General features: G+C 41.5%; 1 protein-coding gene across 1 annotated transcript in view; it reads right to left on the minus strand.

Moving 5' to 3' along the window:
* The window catches only part of CNTNAP2 (contactin associated protein 2), a 1,889,175-nt gene that overhangs the window by 707,797 nt on the left and 1,157,871 nt on the right, over positions 1 to 23,507 (minus strand). Inside the window, exon 10 of the mRNA XM_090049982.1 lies at positions 16,528 to 16,693. Coding sequence (XP_089906108.1) covers positions 16,528 to 16,693 — 166 coding nt within the window. The remainder of the gene's footprint in view (positions 1 to 16,527; positions 16,694 to 23,507) is intronic.

Genomic DNA, 23,507 nt, shown 5'->3' on the forward strand with positions numbered 1-23,507 from the left:
TTCATGTTAAAGAGATTCTGCTGTATGTGATACTGAATATTGACTCCAGATGGAAGTACGGCAGAAATTAGATGCAGAATAGCAGCAATATAGATGGAAAAGATTATTAATGCTATTCTCCTACATCTACCTAGCAACAAAGATCGTATCTGCTGTATCTCTGGTCTGAAACTACATTGGACTCAGGTATAATCTTCTGAGGTAGGAAAGTGAATCTACTGAAGAGAATATAGATGAGTATTTTTTCAGCTCTGGGCAGGACCATGATAAATTGCTGCAGTCTAACATATCACCTTTCTTGCATATGGTAAAGATTCTGGCATCTCTCAAGTCACTGGGAATATGTTCAAGTTTCCAGATTTTTGTAATGATGGTTTTTTATCTGTAGTTGGTAAGAGAGTTTCTTTTCTACCTTGCTTATAAATTACAGCTAGTTTTCTTCAGGACCACATGCTTTGTTGTTCCTCATCTGCTTAATGGTTTTCAGAGCCACTTGATAAATAGGTGGATCTGCAAGGTAGTCCTTGAAGGGGTGTTGCGGAATGGCTTTGATGGTATTGTCTTCAACATTAGAATTCTGGTGCAGGAGGTCTTGACAGTGTTTGTTCCACTGTGCATCGACAGTGGAGCTGTCTTTGAGGAGTTCCACCCTAGGACCACAGAGGGACAGCTTCCTGTGTGCTTGGCCTATAGATAGCTTTGGCTGCCCTGAAGAAAATGATGCATGTCATGGCTGTCAGAAAACTTTTGAATCTCTTTTGCTTAATCCTCTCACCACTTGTTCTTTTGATCTCAAATTTTCTTCTGGGTCTTTGCTTTCAGATGGCAATAAGTGTCTTGCTTCTGTTCTATGTTGTGTCATTCTGCCAAGCATTGAAGGCTATCCTTTTTGAAGGCTGTGGACTTTTCCAGTTGCAAACTTCATTACTTGATTAGGACTACAGACAGAGTGATCCCACTAGATGCATTTTGCCAGTAAGGTGAAATGAGACAGACTATATTTATCTTTTCTAGCCCTCTCCCCATACGGGGTGGGAGGGGCAGGGGGAGTGGTCTGTGGAGTGGATCCTAAATAGGTCTGCTCAGTCATGACTGCCACTGCCAACCTGCATACCTGTCTCGATTCCAAGTACAAAATGACCATCACATAATCATTGCCTCTGTGGAGGTACATGATTAGGGACTTCCAGTAATCACCAGCACCTGCCCCCATCACTACTTGCCCATTGCTGTAGGAATTGCTTTTGAAGAAATCATGCCTACAGGTGTCTTCTTTTAACATGGGGATGCTGTTGGACATCAGCAACCACATGATACTTTGTAGGAAGGAAACCTTAATCTGATGGCAGAGAAACCTAGAAAACCAGAGTTTTCTATTCTGCTGCAGCCTTTATCTACCTTCACAACCATTGTGAGGTATTCTTTTTTCATCTGCCTGCTCTGCCACTGAAAACATCTATATTTATTTTTGTAAAACAGTAACAATAAAACATACATAAAGAGTTATTGATTAAAATATTAAACTCTTACAGAATTTTGGATCGTTATTCAAACTGTCCTAACTCATAGAATACCTCACAGGCTATGTGGCCTTCTGTCCATACAAAGTATAATTCCATGTCTAGCTGTTTTTTATTTTTATTTTTTTTACTTGTAAGCTCCAGTGACCCATTATCCTTTTCTTGTTTGATGTTTTTGGTACCCACCAGTCATGGCTAATAAAGTCATTACAATCCTGTGAGAAGTTTTGGTACAGTGAGAAGAAAAGTGTCCTATCATACTCTCCTTCCCCCCGCTCACAATTTTGTCTCCTCTGGTTAACTCCTTCAACTTGGCACTTGTTCTCTAATATATTCCCCCATTTCGCCCATTCTAGATCTCTCCATGTTCCTTGTTTATCATCATTATACACTCAAAATATGCCCTTTTTCTTCTTAATATGAACTTTCAGAATTCTGCCCCTTCTTCATAGTTTGTTTTCTGGACACACAGACACCTCAAAATCTGAAAGCAGACAGGAAAAGCAAGACTAAAAAAAATGCAACTGTAGCTTTAAGGGCAAGCCAAATTATTATCATCAGCCTTCAATATTGCCATTCTTGTCATGACAACCCTAGTTCAGAAAAAAGACATTTTACTTAAAGGTCCATAACTGTCAATTTCAAAATAATATTAACATTGTATGTAATTTATTTGTTTTTAAAAAAAGTTTAATAATTGAATGACTTCCTTGTGAAAAGAGATTGAATTTCTATCAGCATCTCCTAAAATCAAAGTCTGATACTGCAACTGGTCATCAAAAGGTAATTTTCCCCATCTTCCCTCTTAAAACATCCATATTTCAAAGAAATTTTCTCTGGAAGAAGTTCCCATCCCCCTGATGGGATATTTTCTAATCAAAACTAGAAGGAGAGAAGACACAACAGTAGAGTGACTTGCCTTGTCATCAGGACATGCATCTGCCATGTGAGACCCCCTGTATCTCCCACACTCTAGGTAACAGCTCTGCCTATCTGCTGTTCTAGAACATGTTTCTCTGTCCAAGAACGCCATGTGAACTTTACATCATTTCTGGTATAGGAGGAACTGTCTCCCTGCCTATCCCTCCTACCCCCTGCCCTGCAGAGCAGTGCAGCATACCCAAGGGCTCCACTCCAAGGCATGAAAAAATGTACACAGCAAACATGATCCTGCAATTCCTCTCTCCCTTTCTGGGCCGTGGCAAAAGGAGACCCTGAAAAGCCATGTAAATTGTCTCACAAGGGCTAGCTGTGATGATGCCCTTCAACTCTTCTGCTTCTTGGTATGGGAATGAGTGACATTTGAATTTGGACACTACCTTGCAACAAATGATGAACCAGTTTGTGTTGTCCTGGGCCACCAAGGGGTGGACACTACAGTATGGAAGATGAAAAGCTGGTCCTACATGGATGATCATTAATGATTTGGACGATGGGCTCAAGTGCACACTTCGCAAATTTGTGGATGACACCAACTTGGGTGGAATTGCAGACACTCTGGAGAGTTGGGCTGCGATCCAAAATGACATTGATGGACTGAAGAAATGGCCCACAATCAATGCAATGAGATTTGGCGCAGACAAGTGCAAAGTCCTGCACTTGGGATACAATAATACATGGATAAATGCTAATTGGGGAATGATTGGCTAGTATCTATTTATCTCTGTAATATAGAGAAAGACCTGGGGGGTTACAGGCTATAAAGTGAATATAAGCCAACTGAATATGAGCTTGAGTCCATTGCTCCTGTTGCAAAAAAAGCTGAGTGTACCAAGTTATATTAACAGCACTGTCACTTGTGAATCAAAAAAACTAATTCTTCATCTCTATTCACTATTGGTAAGGCGTCACCTGGAGTATCATGTTCAGTTTTGGGACCCACACTTCAAGAAGGATGTAGACAGTTTGGAAAGAGACTAGCGCAGGGCAACAAAAATGATCAGGGACCTTGGAGATAAGACATATGAAAAAACTAGTTATTTAGCCTGGAGGAAAGAAGCCTGGGGGGCGGCGGGAGAGGAGATTTGACAAGAGTCTTCAGATAACTGAAAGGTGATTATAGAGGGGATGGACATGAGCTTTACCCTGTGGCCTGGGCAGAGGACAGGATTAGGAGCAATGGATTCAAGTGTTAGCGAGGGGAATTTAGACTGTTGATTAGGAGGAATTTTCTGAACATGAGCGTGGTCAGGTTACCTATAGTAGTTTCATAGTTTGTAGGGTTGGAAGGGACCTGAGCACATCAAATCTGACCCCCTGCCATGGCAGGAAAAAGTACTGGGGTCAAACAACCCCAGCAAGGTGTATATCTAGCCTCCTCTTAAAGACCCCTACGGTAGGAACCAGCACCACTTTGCTTAGAAGTTGGTTTCAGAACCTAGCCATCCTGACAGTGAAGTAGTGCCTCCTGATGTCTAGTCTGAATCTACCCTCTGGCAGCTTGTGACCATTATTTCTAGTCACTCCTGGCAGTGCTCGGAGGAACAGGGACTCCCCCAGTGCCTGCTGGTCCCCTCTGACTAGTTTTTAACAGGCCACTAGATCCCCCCTCAGCCTTCTCTTGTGGAAGCTGAACAGGTTCAGGTCCCTTAGCCTCTCCTTGTAGGGCCTGCCCTGCTGCCCCCTGATCAAGCGATTGGCCCTCCTCTGGACCCTCTTCATGTTGTCCACATCCCTCTTGAAGTGCGATGCCCAGAACTGGACATAGTACTCCAGCTGCAGCTTGACCAGTGTCGCATAGAGGGGAAGTATCACCTCCTTGGACCTGCTTCAGATGCATCTGTGGATACATGACAAGGTATGGTTGGCCTTCCCAACTGCATTCCCACACTGCCAGCCCATGTTCATCTTGGCATTAATGATGACTCCAAGATCCTTTTCTGCCTCTGCACTGATGAGAAGGGAGTCCCCCAGCCTGTAGGTATGTGTCGCAGGGCACTGAAGTGCCCTGCTCCTAGGAAAAGGTACAGGTGCCGGTTGCTGGGGCAACTGCAATGGTCAGCTGACTGGAAGGGGGCAGGGACTGGCCTATATAAACAGCCTAGGCTAAGGGCAAGCAGACAGCTCCCCACTAACATCCCAGGGAGAAGGAGCTCTGCTAGTGTATACAGCCTAGAGCAGCTTGGTGGCCTGAACAGCTTCAGTTCATGGAGACTGGGAGGAGAAACCCCTGGTAGGGATTTGAGTGAAGTTTAGCCAGAGGGCTAGAGTTTGCGTTTTAGCCAGAAGGCTTAGTTTGAGTTGTAGCTGATTGGCTCATGTTATTATATGTTGTTGTGTGTTGTTACACCGGAGGACTGGGTGAGGCTAATAGGGGTTGGAGGAGGCCTTATTGGGGCTCCACAGCGGTGTGGGGACCCTGGTGCCAGAGAGGGCACTGCATTTAGAGGTGCACTGACCCCAGCCCTGAGAAGGGGCACAGTGCGTTGGGGCCAGGTAAGGTCGAGGCCGCCTGAGCACCACAGGGGTTGTAGACCCAAGGATGGGGTGCACTGACCCCAGCCCTGAGAAGGGGCATAGTGCATTGGGGGCCAGGCACGGCTATGGCCACCTGAGCCCCAAGCATGGAGAAAGGCCCCAGCGTGGGCAAGCACGGAGAAAGACCCCAGTGTAGGCAAGTGCAAGAGGAGCCCCAGGAAGAGCACACAGGAATAGAAGCCCCAGGGAGGGGATTTGGGAGCCAGGCCACTTGAGCCCTGATTGTGAGGCAGGGCCTCAGTGCGGGTGGGATTGAGAGATAGAGCCCTGGTGGGGCACAGCCACGAGAGAGGCCAGGGAGCACCTGCGGGGAGTGTGGGCAGTCGAGAACAAGAATTGAGACAGGTGCATTGACACCAACTTGGCACGGTTGGGGTCGCCAGGAGAGATCACGGCCGCTCCTGGGACCCTGCACCGTGACAGTATGCTGCTGGTTCTTCCTCCCCAGGTGCATCACCCTGCACTTGTAATTGTTGAAACCCATCCTGTTTTCACCTGCCCACCCCTGTAACCTGTCTAGGTCTGATTTCAGCCTATTCCTCCCATCTAGCATGCCCACATCCCCCCACATCTTAGTGTCATCAGCAAATTTGAACAGGGTGCTTTTTACCACCTCGTCCAAGTCGCTGATGAAGATGTTGAGCTGTGTGGGCCCGAGGACCGAGCCCTGTGGAACCCACTGCCCACATCCCTCCAGGTCGAAAATGACCACTCTCTGGGTGCAGCCCTCCAGCCAGTTAGCGACCCATTTGACTGTGTAGGTTTCAAGTCCACAGTCCCCCATTTTTTTTAATGAGAATGGGGTAAGAGATGGTGTTGAAGGACTTCCTAAAGTCTAGAAAGACTATGCCCACTGCTACCCCTGTGTCTAAGGATTTTGTGACCTGGTCAGGACCTGCCTCTAATGAACCCACATTAGTTGCTCCCCTGCTGGCCCCTCATGGACATGTGCCAGGATAATTCTCTCAAAAAGCTTACCCAGGATCAAGGTAAGACCAACTGGTCTATAGTTTCCCAGGTCCTCCTTCCTCCCTTTTTTGAAGATGGGAACCATGTTGGCCATCTTCCAGTCCTCTGGCACCACACCAGAGCACCACGAGTGCTCGTACAGCCATGCCAGGGGTCCCACAATGACCTCAGCTAATTCCCTCAGCACTCTGGGGTGAAGATCATCCAGACCAGCTGATTTAAATACGTCCAGTCCCTCCAGAAGTTCCCTGACTAGATCCTCACTGACCCTTGGCCTAGGCGTGCCTCCCCTTGGGCTTGAGGGGGTCCTGGTGGGGGGGCTGACCTGGTCCCTGCTCAGAAAAATGGAAGCAAAAAAGTTGTTAAATAGGTTAGCTTTGTCATCTGGTGTGATGACCAGATTTCCTAGCATGTCTTGCAGGGGCCCCATGTTACCCAGTACCTTCTTTTTGCCCCCTATATATTTAAAAAAGGACTTCTTGTTGTCCTTGATCCGGGTAGCTAGTCCCAGTTCCATCTCCACCTTGGCCTTCCTGACTGCCCCCCCTGCAGCCCTGAGCAACTGCAGTATAGTCCTCCCTGGTGATGACCCTTCCCTAGTTGTGCAATTTCCATCCTTGGAAACTTCCAAAAGCAAGTTGGACAGACACTTGGAAAAGATGAGTTATTCAGGGATGATCCTGTCTTGAGCAGAGGGCTGGACTTGGGAGGGCCACATACCTTTGCATTTTCACCACTTATTTGTAAAATTTGTACAATAAAGTTTAGTTTTTGGGGGGGTTTTTAAGTAAAAACTCTCTCTCTCCCTGCTTTTCTATGAAAAATCTTTGGGAATGGCTGTGGGTTTATTCAAATGCAGAAAAGAAACATTTTTGGCATTTAAAAACATTTTTGCAGGATGGGAAATTTACCTGTCAGCTCCAGTGATTATACTGCTTGATGCAGACTAGCCTTTGCCTTTATTCTTTTTCAGACCCCGGCAAATGACATCTTTTGTTCAATAAGTATAGCAGCATAAGCTCAGATTGTCTGCTCTTGCACTTGTTCCAAGGTTAACCTGTGGAACCTGCAAGTCAAACTCAGGATAAAAGAATGGAGGGGAAAAAATCCACCTCCTGCCCCCCGCCAGCCTGTCCCGCCTGAAAACAATAGCTATTGGTATTAATCACCCCATGAATTGCAGCATGGTCACCAGTCCATCTTGCTTCTTAATTGTAAAAATTCTAAATCAGTAATGTTTCCTTCTGCTTAAAATCTGTAAATAGCACTCATGGCTACTTTTTAAAGAAATAAAACTTTAATGTATTCTATTGGCTAGACTACAGGCTAAAAACCCAGTGCTGATGAATTCTCACACACCTGAAAAAATGAAACCAGCTCTTTTCCTCCTCAAAACCTTTCTAGCTTTGTTGTACAGCAGAATTAATGTACTGGACAGCTAACAGGATGCAGGTGATGCATAATGGAAAGAATGTCCTCTCTCCTGCTTGTTCACTTCAGACTGATTAATTTGTTTTTCTTAAAGAGTTTTATAAACAGTATTATTCCCAGAATAGACTCACATGAAATACCTTTAGATATAGGATAACTTTATAAAAATACAAGATAATTAGAAATAAATAGGCTTTGGATTTTCATTTTCTAGAAGTTCCATTATTCCATTATATTTACACTCACTTCATATTGCCAAAGTAAATATCCTGACCTTAACAGTATATGAAAATCAGGTTCAACACAAGTTCTTTGAAAGGTGCTTATTGTGAATCTTAGGCTATTAGAAATGCAATAGAAAGCTTCAAGTGTAAGTCAATTTAAGTGAATACATATAGCTAAGATTTATTTGGCCAATGTGAATGATGATCCTACAAGCTGTTATGTGTCTTTTTTTTCTTCTTTTTTTTGATGCAGCTGCTTATAGTTCCATTTAAGCAGCTCTAATGTGGCCAACTACTTTGATGTGGACATGAGGGTGTTGCAACCCTTCCTTGATTCCTATATAATCCAGTTACATTGTGACTGGGATTTTATTTAGTTCAGAATATTGATATTAATCTTTGCTGGCATTTCAGAAGCAATGTTGTTAAAACTCACAAGGATAAAACTTATCTATGAGTATAGATCTGCAGTGAAATAACCAAACAATATCAGGAGCAGAGATTCAACATTTTACATCAGCATAGTAAAAGTCTGTTATTCTTTCTAAATGTAATAAAACCAGAAAACTGGGAACAAAAGCAACTAGACTGTTTCATTGGAAGGTCATCCTACCTTCAAGATCTATTGGCTAAATACTTACAATTTTTTACAAAGGAATGTATTTAATGAACAGAAATGTGTTAAATAACAGTAGTGCAGTATGATGGTTAATTCTTTGGCATAGGGACCAGTATTTTTTTTTCTGTTTGCACTGTGACTAGTCCTTATCTGTGGCTGAGACTCTTAGGTACTACAAAGTGCTTTTAAACAGACTACTGCTGATACTGTAACTATTACCAGTACTGCTTTTTCTTTGACAAAATGGATGGGATTCAACACTGACAAGTGCAAGGTGATGCACCCGGGGCGGAACAATCAGCCCCATACCAACAGACTGGGGAACTCCCTTCTCATCAGTGCAGAGGCAGAAACGGATCTTGGAGTCATCATTGATGCCAAGATGAACATGGGCCGGCAGTGTGGGGATGCAGTCAGGAAGGCCAGCCGCACCTTGTCATGCATCCACAGATGCATCTCAAGCAGGTCCAAGGAGGTGATCGCCCTCTATGCAACACTGGTCAGGCCGCAGCTGGAGTACTGCGTCCAGTTCTGGGCACCGCACTTCAAGAGGGATGTGGACAACATGGAGAGGGTCCAGAGGAGGGCCACTCATATAATCAGGGGGCAGCAGGGCAGGCCCTACGAGGAGAGGCTAAGGGACCTGAACCTGTTCAGCTTCCACAAGAGAAGGCTGAGAGGGGATCTTGTGGCCTGTTAGAAACTAGTCAGAGGGGACCAGCAGGCATTGGGGGAGTCCCTGTTCCCCCAAGCACCGCCAGGAGTGACCAGGAATAATGGTCACAAGCTGCCAGAGGGTAGGTTTAGGTTAGATATCAGGAGGCGCTACTTCACGGTCAGGGTGGCTAGGATTTGGAACCAACTTCCAAGAGAAGTGGTGCTGGCTCCTACCCTGGGGGTCTTTAAGAGGAGGCTAGATGTACACCTTGCTGGGGTTGTTTGACCCCAGTACTCTTTCCTCGTGACAGGGGGTTGGACTTGATGATCTGCTCAGGTCCCTTCCGACTCTAGAAACTATGAAACTATGAAATACTTGATTTTTCGAAGCTGGAAAGCTGTGCGAAAAGAGTGAGACAACATTAAAAAAAAAAATCATTGTAGACAGCACATCTACACGCGCGCCTTAATGAGCATTAGCTATTTTAATGCACATTAAAGCGATACTAAAAATTCAGAGCATTTTTTACATGTGCTCCAGGAGTGGGGGAGCACTTTAATTAGATGGCTCCGGGAGCCACTCAAATTCAAGTGCATGCAGCATCTTGTGTAATAGTGTCCCCATGCTTCAAAATGACAGCAGAGTTGCTTTAACTGAAGCTCATTTGATGAGCTTTAGATAAAGCATCCCTGCCACCATTTTGAAGCATGGGTGCACTGATGCATAAGATGTTGAGGCTGGCTGCAGCACAGTAATTACCACATTCCAGCAGACTTGATTAATTACAGTGCATCAGAACAGCCTCCTGGTTCATGTATAGATACACGTGCTTTTTAGTTGATGCACGTTAAAATAGACTAATGTGCATTAAGCATCACTTGTAAGTTGTACTCTTTAGTTAATGCACATTTAGACTGTGTTATCCTAGTACCTTACAGTTGCTGAGTTACTACATTTAATGTGCATTAACTAAAGGACATTAATGCATAATTAGATGCACCCTCTGTGTACTTTTTACTGCTTTTCAACTGGAACTTATAGATTTTATCCCTTTTTCTCTTTTGCTTACAACTTTATTTCAACTGAAATGTGTGAGAATGTAGATTTCCAATGCTTCTTAATTTTTTCTTAATTTTTCTTCAGAAAATAAGAATTTCCTTTCAGGGAAAAGGTAATTTTCCTTTGAAAATTTCTGTGATGGGACCTATTAATCCCATTTCTTAATTAGTTCTATACAGTCTGTAAACAGGCAGTTGTTTAGTGACTTGCAGAAAATAACCCCACTGTGGTCATACTCTAATATGTATTAGGTAGGTGTCATGGCATAAGTGCAACAATCCCTTCAAGCTTCAGCTGCACTTTTATTCACAATATTCACAAAGGCCAAGAACTGAATATTAGAGCTGTGCGAAATTTCACTGGCAGTTTTGTTTTAACACTGTTTTGAGTCATTTCGAGCTTGAAACAGCAAAATCAGAATGACACAGAGAGCTTTGAAACAGCCCCGAAATAAAATGAGGCAAGTCGAAACATTTCAAAATTTTCAAAATGTTTCGAGTTTTGAAGCTCAAGGGAAATAGAAACTAAAGTAAGGAGAGGAAGCGGGGAGGGACAAGGGAAGGAGTGCTCTCATTATTGACTATGGAGCTGGCCAGTGACTGTCATCGCTTCCAATCCCAGCACTCTGGGGAAGGGACAGAAAAAACTGCATAAAAGGCAGCATTGTTTGAACTGCCCTGCTTTCTGCCTTGGTGTCAGTTGGGTGAGGGCGCACCTTAGCAAACACACAGTATCACCCACCCCTGTCAGAAGTTTTGCCTATCAGCAGCTAGGGGTGCAGGGCCCTAGAAGGCAGACTCCCCCTGCACCTATCTCCTTGACAGCTGGCAGACTTTGTGGCTGCGGTTTTCACCCCCTTAATCCTCAAGGCAGACACATCACAGTGTGTTGATGTCAGTGGTGGGGAAAAGATGCATTAAAGTGGTTCATCATCCATTCATCCATCCAACCAGACAACTTCCTCTGGTGGGAACATAGACTAAGGGGATGATATGGCTCCCACTTCTCTTTTCCCCCCTTACAGTTAATTGGTCTTGAGAGAAGAGAAACTCTGCAGAAACTCTGCTGTTTCCTGATGAGCATTGAGGATGCAGTTTTGGTAGGCCCTTCATCATGTCACAATAGAAGACATTTTTCTTATTCCCAGCCTTCCACACCACCTGGCCTATAGACTCACACACGCACATGTACACACACCTGTACATGTCTACATGAAGAATGAAGGCTCAAACTTATCCAAACAACTAGGAACTGGAACTATGAACTGATTCAAAAGGTAAGTTTTGACTGACCCTTGGTCATGTTACACCAGATGTGCTTTCTCCGTTTCCTTATTTGAGTGCATTAATTCAGTTTCAGAGTAGCAATCACACAGGAGACTAGAAAATGTAGTTCATGGGGTTGAAGCCAATCAGATGTTGGCTTCCTGGCTTACACAGTACATTAACCTTGCAGATGAGTAATAACCACCAAAAATGTACTGTCTGGTGTGTCTTACTGCTTACACTATATTTCGTATATGTAATTAGTGAAGAAGCTTGACACTTCATTTCTGTGATAAAGGGAATCACAGTTTCATACATTTATGCAATATTGGAAAGCATCCCTAGGAAAATTCTGTTGTTGTGTTTCATATGTCATCTCTAATATTTATTATGTCTTTATGGTGCACTTCCAGATTCCATTAAGATCGACATATGTTATGCATAATCAATAACAATACTGAATCCATAATTGTAAAATCATGTTTACCATCTCATTATGACTATGCAGTGATAAAAAAAAATCCATATCCTCAACTACTGCAAAGCCAGGAGCACTTGGTAACTCTCTGAGGGTGCCAGGAAAAATTAGTTGTGAATAATAATTCTCATTCAATGTCCTGTGTTAAAATCCTGATGTACAACTATACCATCTGGACTCTAACAACAACTCCATTTGTTAATGGTAAGTAAAGGAGGTGTATAGGGATCTGAGCTGTTGCTAGCTGTATGGCATGTTGATCACTGACAACAGTGATATATATGTACATTGCAAGTACATTTACAGATTATTTGGACACTGTAGCAAGGAATGAACTTTTTTCTCAATTTTAATTGCGATTATTTCTTTTTGCTGTTATTTTTAAAACACATTTCTGCTACATATATTTTCTGTCTTATTTTTTTTCTGCCCCCAACCATCCAGAGATTTTCTCTACATTTCCATGCTGATTATGAAGATATATATATCCATGCATGTGTATATAAACTTTTAGGTACTTAAATGACATATACTCATACCATATCACTACTTAAAAAGTTGAATTCTCTTAGCTTTAGAGTTTAAAATCCAAAGGAGTCTTTGATTTGCATGCCTTGATTGAACAGTAACATGCTAGATGAAATAAACAGGACATGGTGTCACAAACCTTTTGCCAAATACAATTGTGATATTTTAATACGAGTGATTTCCTGTTTCTCCTGTTTTTTCAGTGTTCTGGGGGAAAAAACCTGGAATTAAAATTCAGAGAGTCTTCATAAAAGGTGTACCACTGATAGAATTTGGGACTTAAAGAGCTGCTAGTAGGTTGAGTATAATGCAAGAACTCAAAAGATTCCTCACCTTTCATCTTATTGTCCTTATTTAGAAATTGTCCCCTTCATACTACATATTTAGCTAATGATGAAAAATGCCACTGTTTACAACTTTCAGTTTTTTCCAACCAAATACCTGAAATCTGGAGTAAAAATAATTCATTTTGACGGCTTATCTTTTTGCCCAGTGGGGGTCTTCACTGAAGTGTGGCCATGAAAGCAATTTCCATGTTGATGAAGACTGAAGCCTTTATGATTCAGTGCCAAACAAGTGAGAAAAGCAAGAGGATCCCAATATCTCAGCCACACAAATAAAATCAAGCCTCTATGCAGTGCACATGGCACTTGATATCTTAAAAAAAAGCCCACAAATAGTACTATTATGTATGGCAGTATGTTTTGCCAAAACTGCTTGTAATCCCTCATTTCAGATGTTAATAAGACAACTATAAACATTCATTTTGATCTTAAACTTGCCATATCACTTCCAAATCACCCCATATAAGGGATTTCTTTTAAAGTTTAAGCTACAGAATAAAATAATACTTGTAAACTTAGCCGTTTTTAAATTACAAAGGAAGCAATGTCTTCAATCCCTATTCCCTACATCACATTTTGGGTTTTGGGGTTTCTATTCTTAATTCTTTCTTCTTTTTTTAAACAAAAAAGTCCTGACTACAACAAGATCCAACTGAATTTAAAAAACAAAGAAAAAAAATGAGACACTTCTTCATCCTACATCACGTTATGGATGTCTATGTCTAGTGCTCCAAATAGAGTGGCAAAATATAAGCAGAATATAAATACAGGTTGGCTTGTTTGTACATTTACTATCTGTTTTGAAGTAATTTGTATACGTAGTAATGTTTAGACTAGATAAATCTTTAAGAATATGTCCATTACACGTGGGCTAGAGACAGAAATTACATATAAAGTAGTATCAGTAAGCAGAATCCAGTTCAGATCTATAACACAACAGAAGTTCAGTGCACATAAGCCACTTTCAGAATGGCTGAAACCAGTTTAAAATAAACCTTGATAGATGTATTATCAGACTCAACTGATTTAGATTAAATCAGGTTATAGAACTTCTGTCCCAGATCCCATCTAGGTTCAAGTTAACTCACAGTTCCCCCAGCATCCCAGGATGCTGTGAACCTCCCCTGCAAACCCCCATGCAGGGTGGGTGGGCTAGCCTTGGCCCAAGCTGCCTGCTCCAGCTGAGCAGGGCAGTATGCTTTAGCACCCCCAGCTTCTGGCGTGGGCCACTATAAGTATATGGCTGCATTTCCAGAATCAAAAGTGAATGTCTTTTCACTTGCTTATCAGTTCAAGCTACACAGTTTAGATTAATCTGAGAAGACTGAATCGATTCAGCTTCTGGCTTTTTGACTGCCTGGAATTAGCCATGAAGGTTTATATCATATTTGGAAAAATACATTTGTTTCCCCTTCCTCCAGCATTTTTCTACTATTAAGTTCTGTTTCTTTTCTCCAATTTTACGGAAGTAGAAGGTCTCTCATTAATTTCATTGCAGTGGAATTCTATTCAGTTCAGTAGAATTGCTTCTTATTTACGCATGCGTAAGTGGGATTAGAATTAGCCTGAACACCAGTGTGTAAATTCATCAGCTGGAGATAAAAAATGAAGTACCAACAACAGATCTTTTCACATCCTTTTTGGGGGTTTTTTTAGAGCTGCCTTTATTTCCAAAAATAGAAAACTGAAAACCAGAACAGATCAACTTAAACTACTGGATAATAATCTGTGGAGGCTTCTCTAGAGTCAGCCAGATTGAAGGAAGGTTAGGGAAAAAAAAAAAGAACTTCTTTCCTATGACAGCCTTTTTTACAGTCATATCATTTTTACTTTTATAACTCCACCCAACTCTTCCATCTGACAAAAAGGATGTCTGGATTCCTACCTATTCTGGAGCATTTTGTCAATCCCCAAAGAATAATAAATAACATTCAAATGTTTAGAGGATGCATGACATGTAGCCCTATGTTCATGTCTACTCTGTGATACAATTAGCCCTTGGAAACTCAGGAGCAACACTACAACAGTGTAATTTACACTAGGATGCATGTCATCTGTCTGAAGCAATATTAGTTATTTTCATCTTCAGGTTGCTCTTTTCTATAGGCTACAGGATACTTTTTGTTCCTCCACCTGTTAATGGTGAGGAATTGCAATAATGCTTATTGTGGGCACCTACAGTCAAAGCACTGTCTTATCTCAGTACTAGTGTAACTTGCATTGGTACATAGAGTTATAAACTCACTAGTGTTAAAGTGTTATGTGTCTGCACCCTATGAAATGATTTCCTGATTCTAGAATATGCATGTGTTAGAAAAAGGAGAAAGTTTGGGAACTGAACTAATGTATGTTGTTTCATTTTGTTTTTCAAAGTATTTCTTCTTGACAGTCTAGGTATATTATAGGACAAGGTAAAGATCTCAAATTCTCTAAACTTTTAAAAAATGATGCATTTATCTACAGCTTCACAGCAGAATGCAATTAACCTAAATGTACATAAAAGTCACACATTTTTCACCACATGCTAGACTTTACATGTGTAGCCCACTGCTTCATCCCCTGATCCCACAAGCATTCTTCTCAAAGAAGAAGGGGAAACATTTTAAACACACACGCACGCGCACACACACACACATACACACACACACAAAGACTTACAGTTAGAGAGAGGTTCAGACAGAAAACTATCAAAGGAGAGTTAAAGCAGGACCACAATGCTGTTTTAGAACAGCCTGCCTATTTATTACATGTACATTTATGTGAGCATGTGAACCTACTACTATTCTCTGAGAAACTAAGTACTCTCAGGAAGCCTTATATTATAGCAAAGTTCCACAAGATTGCTCTTCTACAGCTTGCTGGATCTCAAGTTGCAATTTATCCATCTTGGGGATGAAATTGCTTGTTTCTTTAAGGTGTCAGCACACTGAACAACCAATATAGATTTAGTCCCTTTAAAGCAGATCATCAGTATTTTTTCTTTCATGACTTGACACTGCCTGGTTCTTCTACTTCGTTTAGAAATCAGGAGTAACTCTTTGTGAAATGTTCACACTTACCCTTTTTGAGTGCAATGAACTAAAGTGCACTTAATAGGGTTTTTTTTACTCAAGGAGAAGAATTTCACTGTAATAGATTTTATTTATTACATAAATAACATTTATTTTATTTTCTGTCTCCTAGAAAGGCAACTAAAGTTCCAAATGCATGCATTATTTACAGAGTTACATACAAATTTCCTATGTCTGACCCCCATACCAAGCCCTTCAGAAAATTCTACCTTCTCCAACCTAAACTCCAACCATCTCTTAGGGAAAGACTGGAATAATAGATAAGGTATGCAGTAACCCTAAAATTTAACACATTTGCTATGCTAAAGCTTTGCTATACTAAAGGAGACTATTAAAAGAAAAATAACCTGCGTAAAATTGCTCAAGCTAATAGTGTAGTCATTCAGAGGCAAGTTACAAAAATACAACTAGGCTATTAAAGAAATAATATAATTATGTAGAGAGTCCGTGAAATTTCTCAAATAACTCCAATCCCAGTACATTACTGAGTCCTACAAAATGGAATCTCCTCTAAGCTTTGCAAATAACTCCCCTACCAGTAATATGAGTGTCATATCCTGGGGACTTCTATATTTCTAAGACATGACATGGTGACTAGAATATAATTTAAAAAATAAAGACAATTTTCACAATTCCCCCCCCCAATACATCTGCATTACTCAAATGAATAAGTCAGCTGCATTCTGATTGGCTGATGTTATCTTCTCCATTTACACCTACAGTAGCAATTACCTTTTGAAAGGAGAGCCCAAGAGTCATCTGGTAACTTTATGAACCATGTGGCTTTTAGGGACTGGCAGTTTTTCCTGGTATTATTATGTCATGTCATAATCTACAGTGTTAAGCTACCTTAGGTAGTTCCCCGTGATTTCTCCCTAACTTACCTGTCAATAATGGCACACATATCGATGATTACATTCGCAAAGCTTCCTAGCTTGCCTTCCTCCACTGCATGCAAGTCTACAAGTTGGTCATCCACATGAATGAACTGCATGCATCCTTGGAAAGACAGCTGGGAGCGATCTGAGTCATTCCCCAGTGATGGGAACCCTGCAAAGCAGAGGAAGCAAGAGCATTATTAATATTGGTGGCTGACATACTTTACTAAAACTGAAGGCATCATTTTTCCTGTTACCAAAGAAATACTTTCCAGATATGAAGAAAGAAACTGATGGATGCTGTTTAATTAAACAACAACAACTACAGAAACACAACAGTGCAGGTTGCAACTTCTTCCATATTTGTTTCCACCTGGTGGATGGCTGCTGTCCTTCAAGTCTTAAAGAGACACTACTTATTTTTTCACATCAGTCTAGTCACAACATGTTTTGGTTAGTAACTATGAGGCATCATAGAACTGAGATGGAAAAATGCAAGATAGCTAGTCTAGTCTTCAGCTTGGTTTAAAATGCTGTTTTATATTACAGTGGAAAACCTTCTGCCTGCTTGATTATAGTTTGATGTTAGTCATTCTCAGAAAAAAAGGCTTTACTAACATCACAAGTCATGTATGTTAAGACTTGCTGTTAAGCCAGTGATACTACTCCAGGTTCAGCCCTTAGATAGGAAAATCTGTTTATATTAATAGACAGAAAAATCTGTTGAAATTAACAGGAGATCCCAAATACAGACCAAGTACGATATGCATGATTGGAACAAACCATTTTATTACAATGAAAGAATAGATTTTTACATAAACATTTATTTCATCTGTACAAAAGCCTTTGTAATTAGGGATGCTTCATTTGTATTTTTACAGAAGGAACTGCATCCTTTCAAGACATTCTTAAAGCCAGCCCACTCACTACCTCATTAAAACCTGGGAAAACATTGCTAAATTATTTATAACAAAGCTACTTTTATGTTCCACTCAAATTTAATACCCTTGCAGTTATGTCTATTACAGTTAATTTTCCATTAACACAAAAGGAAAAGAACAAAAAAAAACCAAGAAAAAAAAAAGGAAGAAATTTACTACAAGGATCTCCAAACTCTATAGTCTTTTAGATTGACCCATGGTGATTTTACTGAAGCAGAACCTGTTTTTCACTCAATGAGTCTTTCATTTGTACAAAGCATCAAGTCTTTCAGAAACACTAATTCTTTGAGATCAAGGATCATTTGAATACATGAGCAATTTGCTCAAAGTAGAGCTGAATGAAAACATGAAAATAGAGCATTAGTCAATGCTGCTAAATTACAAATGAAAAGATTATCAAAAGATTCAGATGAGAGTTTTTGGAGTGTCCAACTATAAGACCAATGCCGCAAGTTCTCAACAAAAATAGTAATAAACAAATAAATAAGCAACTCCATTTGAAGGAGATGGAGCCTCAGCTTGCATCAGCTATAAACATGCATCGCAGAAAACGGAGTAGTTTAACTTTATATAACAGCAGGTGGCAAATCTTTTTGTCAGGCATGGTATAAGGTAAGACTTACCTGCTCCAGGTGTGCAAATGACACTCTGATCCTCTTCCCCTGACATTGCTCTGTGCTCTCCTCCCTGCCTTTGCTGCTGTTCTGTCTGCTGCTACTCCCTGTTGGACCTGGCACTTCCAGAAAGGCTGAAGATTTTGCTTTGCTTGTTTGTTTGGGCAAGGGTACTTTTTATATTACATACTATTGCGTGGCCTGGCTGAGGAGATCTTAAGGGGATAAAGCCCACCTGCTTGGGAGCAGGCACATCAACCCTCTTACATATCCCCTTATGCAGTTCAAAAAAGATCTGCTTTGATCGCGATACCTATCAAAATCAGCTAATAAAAGCTAAGAAGAGATGAAATTGTATATAGTTGATCATTGAAATGTGCTATGCAAAAAACATAGAAAGAACATAGGAAGGGACTGAAATACGTTCAAACTTATTGCATAAAAGATTCTTTGTTGTATATTGTTACCTTTTCCCCAGCCATGGAGGATATAAAAATGCACAATGCTCATTGATTTTAGTGGGACTTAGGCATTTCAGCTCACTCAGCAATTGTAAAAAGCCCAGCCTAAATTCTGAGAGACATGGATTGTGCCGTACTGCATGGCTAATAGTAATTTAACACATTATAATTGTTGTTAATGATACACGAGAATAAAAGCGATGTTTTCTCCTTCAGATATTCAGTTTTAGCCTTTAAGACTCTCTCCACAATGAAAGAAATAAGAATTAAATGAAGCTCCATAACTAGGGCTGACAATAATACTGTCACTGTGCAAGGCCAAATATCCGAGACATGTATTGTTCAAACATTATATTGGTTTTCTTTCTGACAAGTAAACTTTGTGGGTTTAAAACTTCACTTACAATGGAATATAGGAGATACGCTGTTGAGGCTTATGTTCACAAATGAGAATGTTGATGCTTATGTTCAGAAACACGCTCATATCTGGCATCTCCAGGCCTTTCTGTATTGTTGTTTTCAACAAAATCAGAATCTAATTACAGTTCTTAAAGAAGAGAGATGGGCTCATAATACAAAGATCAAATGTGGATCAAATCTGAATATTCCCAACAGTTCCCTCAGAGTTTGGGGTCAGGGTTTTATTTTGGACTGGTAGAAACAGGAAGCAAGTGGTTGCCATTTCTCTTCCATGATTTAAAATTACCAACACTTGTAAAGCAATAGAACAGTGAAGGTGATAACATAACTTACTCTTCAACCCAATCAGGGTGTATCAGTTGAGATATTTTTTAAGGCAGCAATCCAAAGAAAAAACAAACATTGTTTTTTATGATACAATGAGGAATAAACACTCATACTCAAGGTACAACTTCAAATGTTTTATGCATTGTTTAGGGCTGATCCCTGGTCCAAACAATGAAACAATACTTGAAACTGTAATCTGAATATGCATATACAATTTATTCTACATTATTCAAGTTGCTTTTTGAAGGACAATGCAAATGATATTTTTTTTGTCAGAGACAAAAAAGCTTTGGTTTATACTTTATTATGAGATTTTCATTTTTACATTATTAATTTTTATTTTTAAGATAATGAGAGACTGGTTTAATGTGCAGATGCTTCTTGGTATCTATGGGCTTGCAGTGATTTTCAAAAAACAAATTAAAGAAATAATGTCTCTTTCCCAAAATATCTGTGAGATTAAAATCTAACTGATGCAAGCTGTTAACTGGCATTCACTATTATCACCTTGAATTCGCCTCCCTTTAGAAGCCATTAATCAGCAGAAGAGCATGACTGGTGATCTCAAATATGCAAATGAGTTAAGATTTTAAAAAATGTTTTGTGTGTATCTCAAAATGTAATCAAATGCAAGTAAACATCATACAATTCTATCAAGAGGTGGAATTGATCCAGTGAAATCCAGACTGGTAAAAGGGGAACAAGATCTATGAAGTGTGTGTGCTAAAAGTCTATCAGCATTATTTAAAGGCCATATTATAATTAACTGGATCACACATATATTTGAGGTGTGTGTGAAAAAGGCCATATTCAATCTGGATTTGGATTCAGCCTGAATCAGAGACAGTGATTCAATTAATTGATTTGGATCACTGTCCCTAACTCAATTCGGCTGAATCTGAAGATTCGATGCTGATTCAGAGAATCAGCAATTCGGTCATAGACACAGCTCTAAATGTTTTTTCTACATACCTCGAGGTACCAGGCATTGCTCGTGAACTCTGCGATGCTGGGGTGCATGCACTTCCGGTGCACTTCTGGGTCCACCATCCAGCATGCTGGGAGGTCCCCTGGCACTCCCTTGGCTCAGTGATCGGCCATGGGGGGACCCCAGGTGCCCTCCCAGACCTAGGAGGCTCCAGCAGCTGAGCCAGAGGAGTGCAGGGGGGCCACTTCCAGGTGGTCCTGGTTTGCTGCTGAGCACACTGGGGACCCCCCACTCCCATGCTCCTGTGGGACACTCCATCTGCTCCACCATTGGAGCATTCACGAGCTGCCTGGTACCTTGGGGTATATAGAAAAAACATTCAAAGCTGCGTCAATAGCCGTGTAGCAGCGAGGCGCCACCACAGGCTCCCAAAGGGGAGAGGGGAAACCCCGTGGGCCCCAAACCCTGGAAACAGACCCCCTGTTGGAGGGTGACTTACCCTCTGCCAGACAGCTGGTGCAGGAGCTGAGACCATGGTCACAGCCGTGGCCGCATGAGCCAGCATTATGATGGCTGTTTAATCAGCTGTTTCTCATGTGGGGAACAGCTGGACCAGTCACGGTGGCCATACCGGCTGCTGCGGGAAAATTGAAAAGCCCCACTGGAACCAGGACAGAGGCGCCAAGGAGAGTGAGTGCTGGTGGGCAGTACGTTGGACGTGCTGAGGCTCCTGTGTGGAGGAGGAGTGGTGCAGCCTGCGTGTCTCCCACAGGCTATGCAGGTGAAACCTCTGGGCCCCCTGCAGGAGGCAGAGCAGGGGAAGCCCTCCAGCTCCCTGCTGAAGACACCCTGAGGGAAGCATTGAAGCTCCCTGTAGGGAGCAGGGCAGAGGAGGCAATTGAGGCCCCTAGAGGAGGCTGGAGCCAAGGAGGCAGCTCCACAGCCCTCTTCTCCTCCGGGGAGTATTTCTTCTAAAAAAGGAAAAAGGAAAATAAGGAGCTTAGAGGAGGCAGGCCATGCTTCGAAATCAGAGGGAGAAGATTCATCTGTGTCCACATCGGCATGGGACCTCACCTGAGTCAGGCTGAGGGCAAACCCGCAAGGCCAAAATCCCCTCTCTATGAATATCCATCTGGTCGGCGAGTGGATGGGGTGTAGGGGAGACAGAGCCCTGTGGAACATTGTGCCAAACAAAATCATAAGTACTGCCATTTGTTGGGAGGCCCTCCAGGAAGATCTCCACTGAATCCCTCTCCTAATGGTTTAACATCAAAGGCATGGCAGATGAGTTGAGTGGCAGGGCTATGCACCAGATAGGCTGTGCAACACATCAGGCCCCAACCATCACAGGCCAAATTGTCAAATCTTTCCAAATCTCTCTGAATCAATTTGGAGGGCTCTGATTCAATTAAGAGAAATTAAAGGGTCTCCTGATTTGATTTGGATTCAGAGATTCAGCCACCAAATCGGGTCGAATCTCTGTCGAATCAAATCAGGGTCCAAACTTTGCACAGCCCTGATATATATAATGTACAGCTGTTCTCCTTCCTTCCATTTTTCTTATCCCTTTCCACCTCCTTCTCTCTTCTTGAGAGCACGGAGGCGGAAAGGGATCTTGGAGTCATTATTGACTCCAAGATGAACATGGGCTGACAATGCGAGGTCACGGTTGGCAGGGCTAACCGCACCTTGTCGTGCATCCACAGGTGCATCTCAAGTACAGCAAGGGGTGTGATCCCCACCCTCCATGCAATGCTAGTCAGGCCACAGCTGGAGTACTGTGTCCAGTTCTGTGCACCCCATTTCAGGAGGGATGTGGACAACATTGAAAGCGTCCAGAGGAGGGCCAGCCACATGATCCGGGGACAACAGGGCAGACCCTACATTGAAAGACTGCAGGACCTAAACCTGTTCAGCCTTTACAGGAGAAGGCTGAGGGGGGACCTGGTGACTGTCTATAAACTTACTAGGGGGGACCAGACGGGTTTAGGGAGACACTGTTTCCCTTAGCGTCCCCTGGCATGACAAGGAACAATGGACACAAGTTATTAGAGAGTAGATTTAGATTAGACATGTGCAAGAACGACTTCACAGTTGGGGCAGCTAGGAGCTGGAACCAACTTCCTAGGGAAGTGGTGCTGGCTTCTACCCTGGGGATCTTTAAGAAGAGGCTTGATGACTACCTGGCTGGACTCATTTGAGTCCAGGCTTTTCTTCTGCCCAGGCAGGGGGTCAGACTTGAAGATCTACAAGGTCCCTTCCGACCCTACTTCTATGATTCTATGAATATGTGATTCTATGAAATAAATACAAATTTCCAAGGGTCTGTACACATGTTCACGTAACTCCAAGAAACAACTGAAATCACACAAGTTGTTTGGAAGAGGGAACAGACGTGTAGCTAGATTCTCACTTTTATCACACTGGTGCAACAAATCTACTCATATCCTAATCAATTATATATGCACCATGAGCTCAGGATGTGGCCTTCAACATGTAATATGCAATCCAGACCCCAATATTTGGAAAACCAGGTACTAGCTGCTATAGCCAAAGAAACCACTATAAAGAAAATACAAGAGCTCTAAACTGAAAAGATGAGAGGTTTTGTTTTTAATTTTAATTTCATTGCATCTCTGATAATTTGGCTTCATAGAATTTTGTTCATTTTCCAATGAAGCCCAGTCTTTTTTTAAAATGTTTTTCAATATCTTAGTAAAACAAATAAAATCCTGATGCAGTTATGTCAGAAGCATGGACACATTTCTATTCTTTTTTATTATATTATATCTGCATTGTAGCAGTCATATAGCCAAATAATGAAGTACAATGAAAGATGTCCTAGTGATATGTACTTGATGTTCTTGATTGCTAGTAGTTGCTTTGTTTTCATTCAGTCAATGAATACAGAGTATATTTGGCTATCCAGAGAGAAGGGATGCATGTTCAGGTTCAATAAAATTCAAATAAACCTAAATATTTCAGTTCAGATGTTTATCTTGCTTGTCTAGCAGCTGTTTATGATGCTGAAAGAGCATTCCATCTGGTCTTCTCAGACAGGATTTGAGTGGAGAAAGTGAAGAAACCACATCCCACAATATTTCACAATAATTAATACAGTCCATAAAAAGTAAGCACAAGCACCTCTCTCAAGGGAGTTCTGCAGGGATTAATTAACTGACACTTCTAACGCTCACTCAGGATGAAAATACTAAATATTGTTATTATTACTATTATTATTCTAATAAATCAGGATAAATGTTCTACAGGGATCTCAGACAAATACACTAATGAA

Source organism: Crocodylus siamensis, chromosome 5, assembly GCF_052110815.1.
Source record: "Crocodylus siamensis isolate JL-2025a chromosome 5, ASM5211081v1, whole genome shotgun sequence".
NCBI lineage: Eukaryota > Metazoa > Chordata > Crocodylia > Crocodylidae > Crocodylus > Crocodylus siamensis.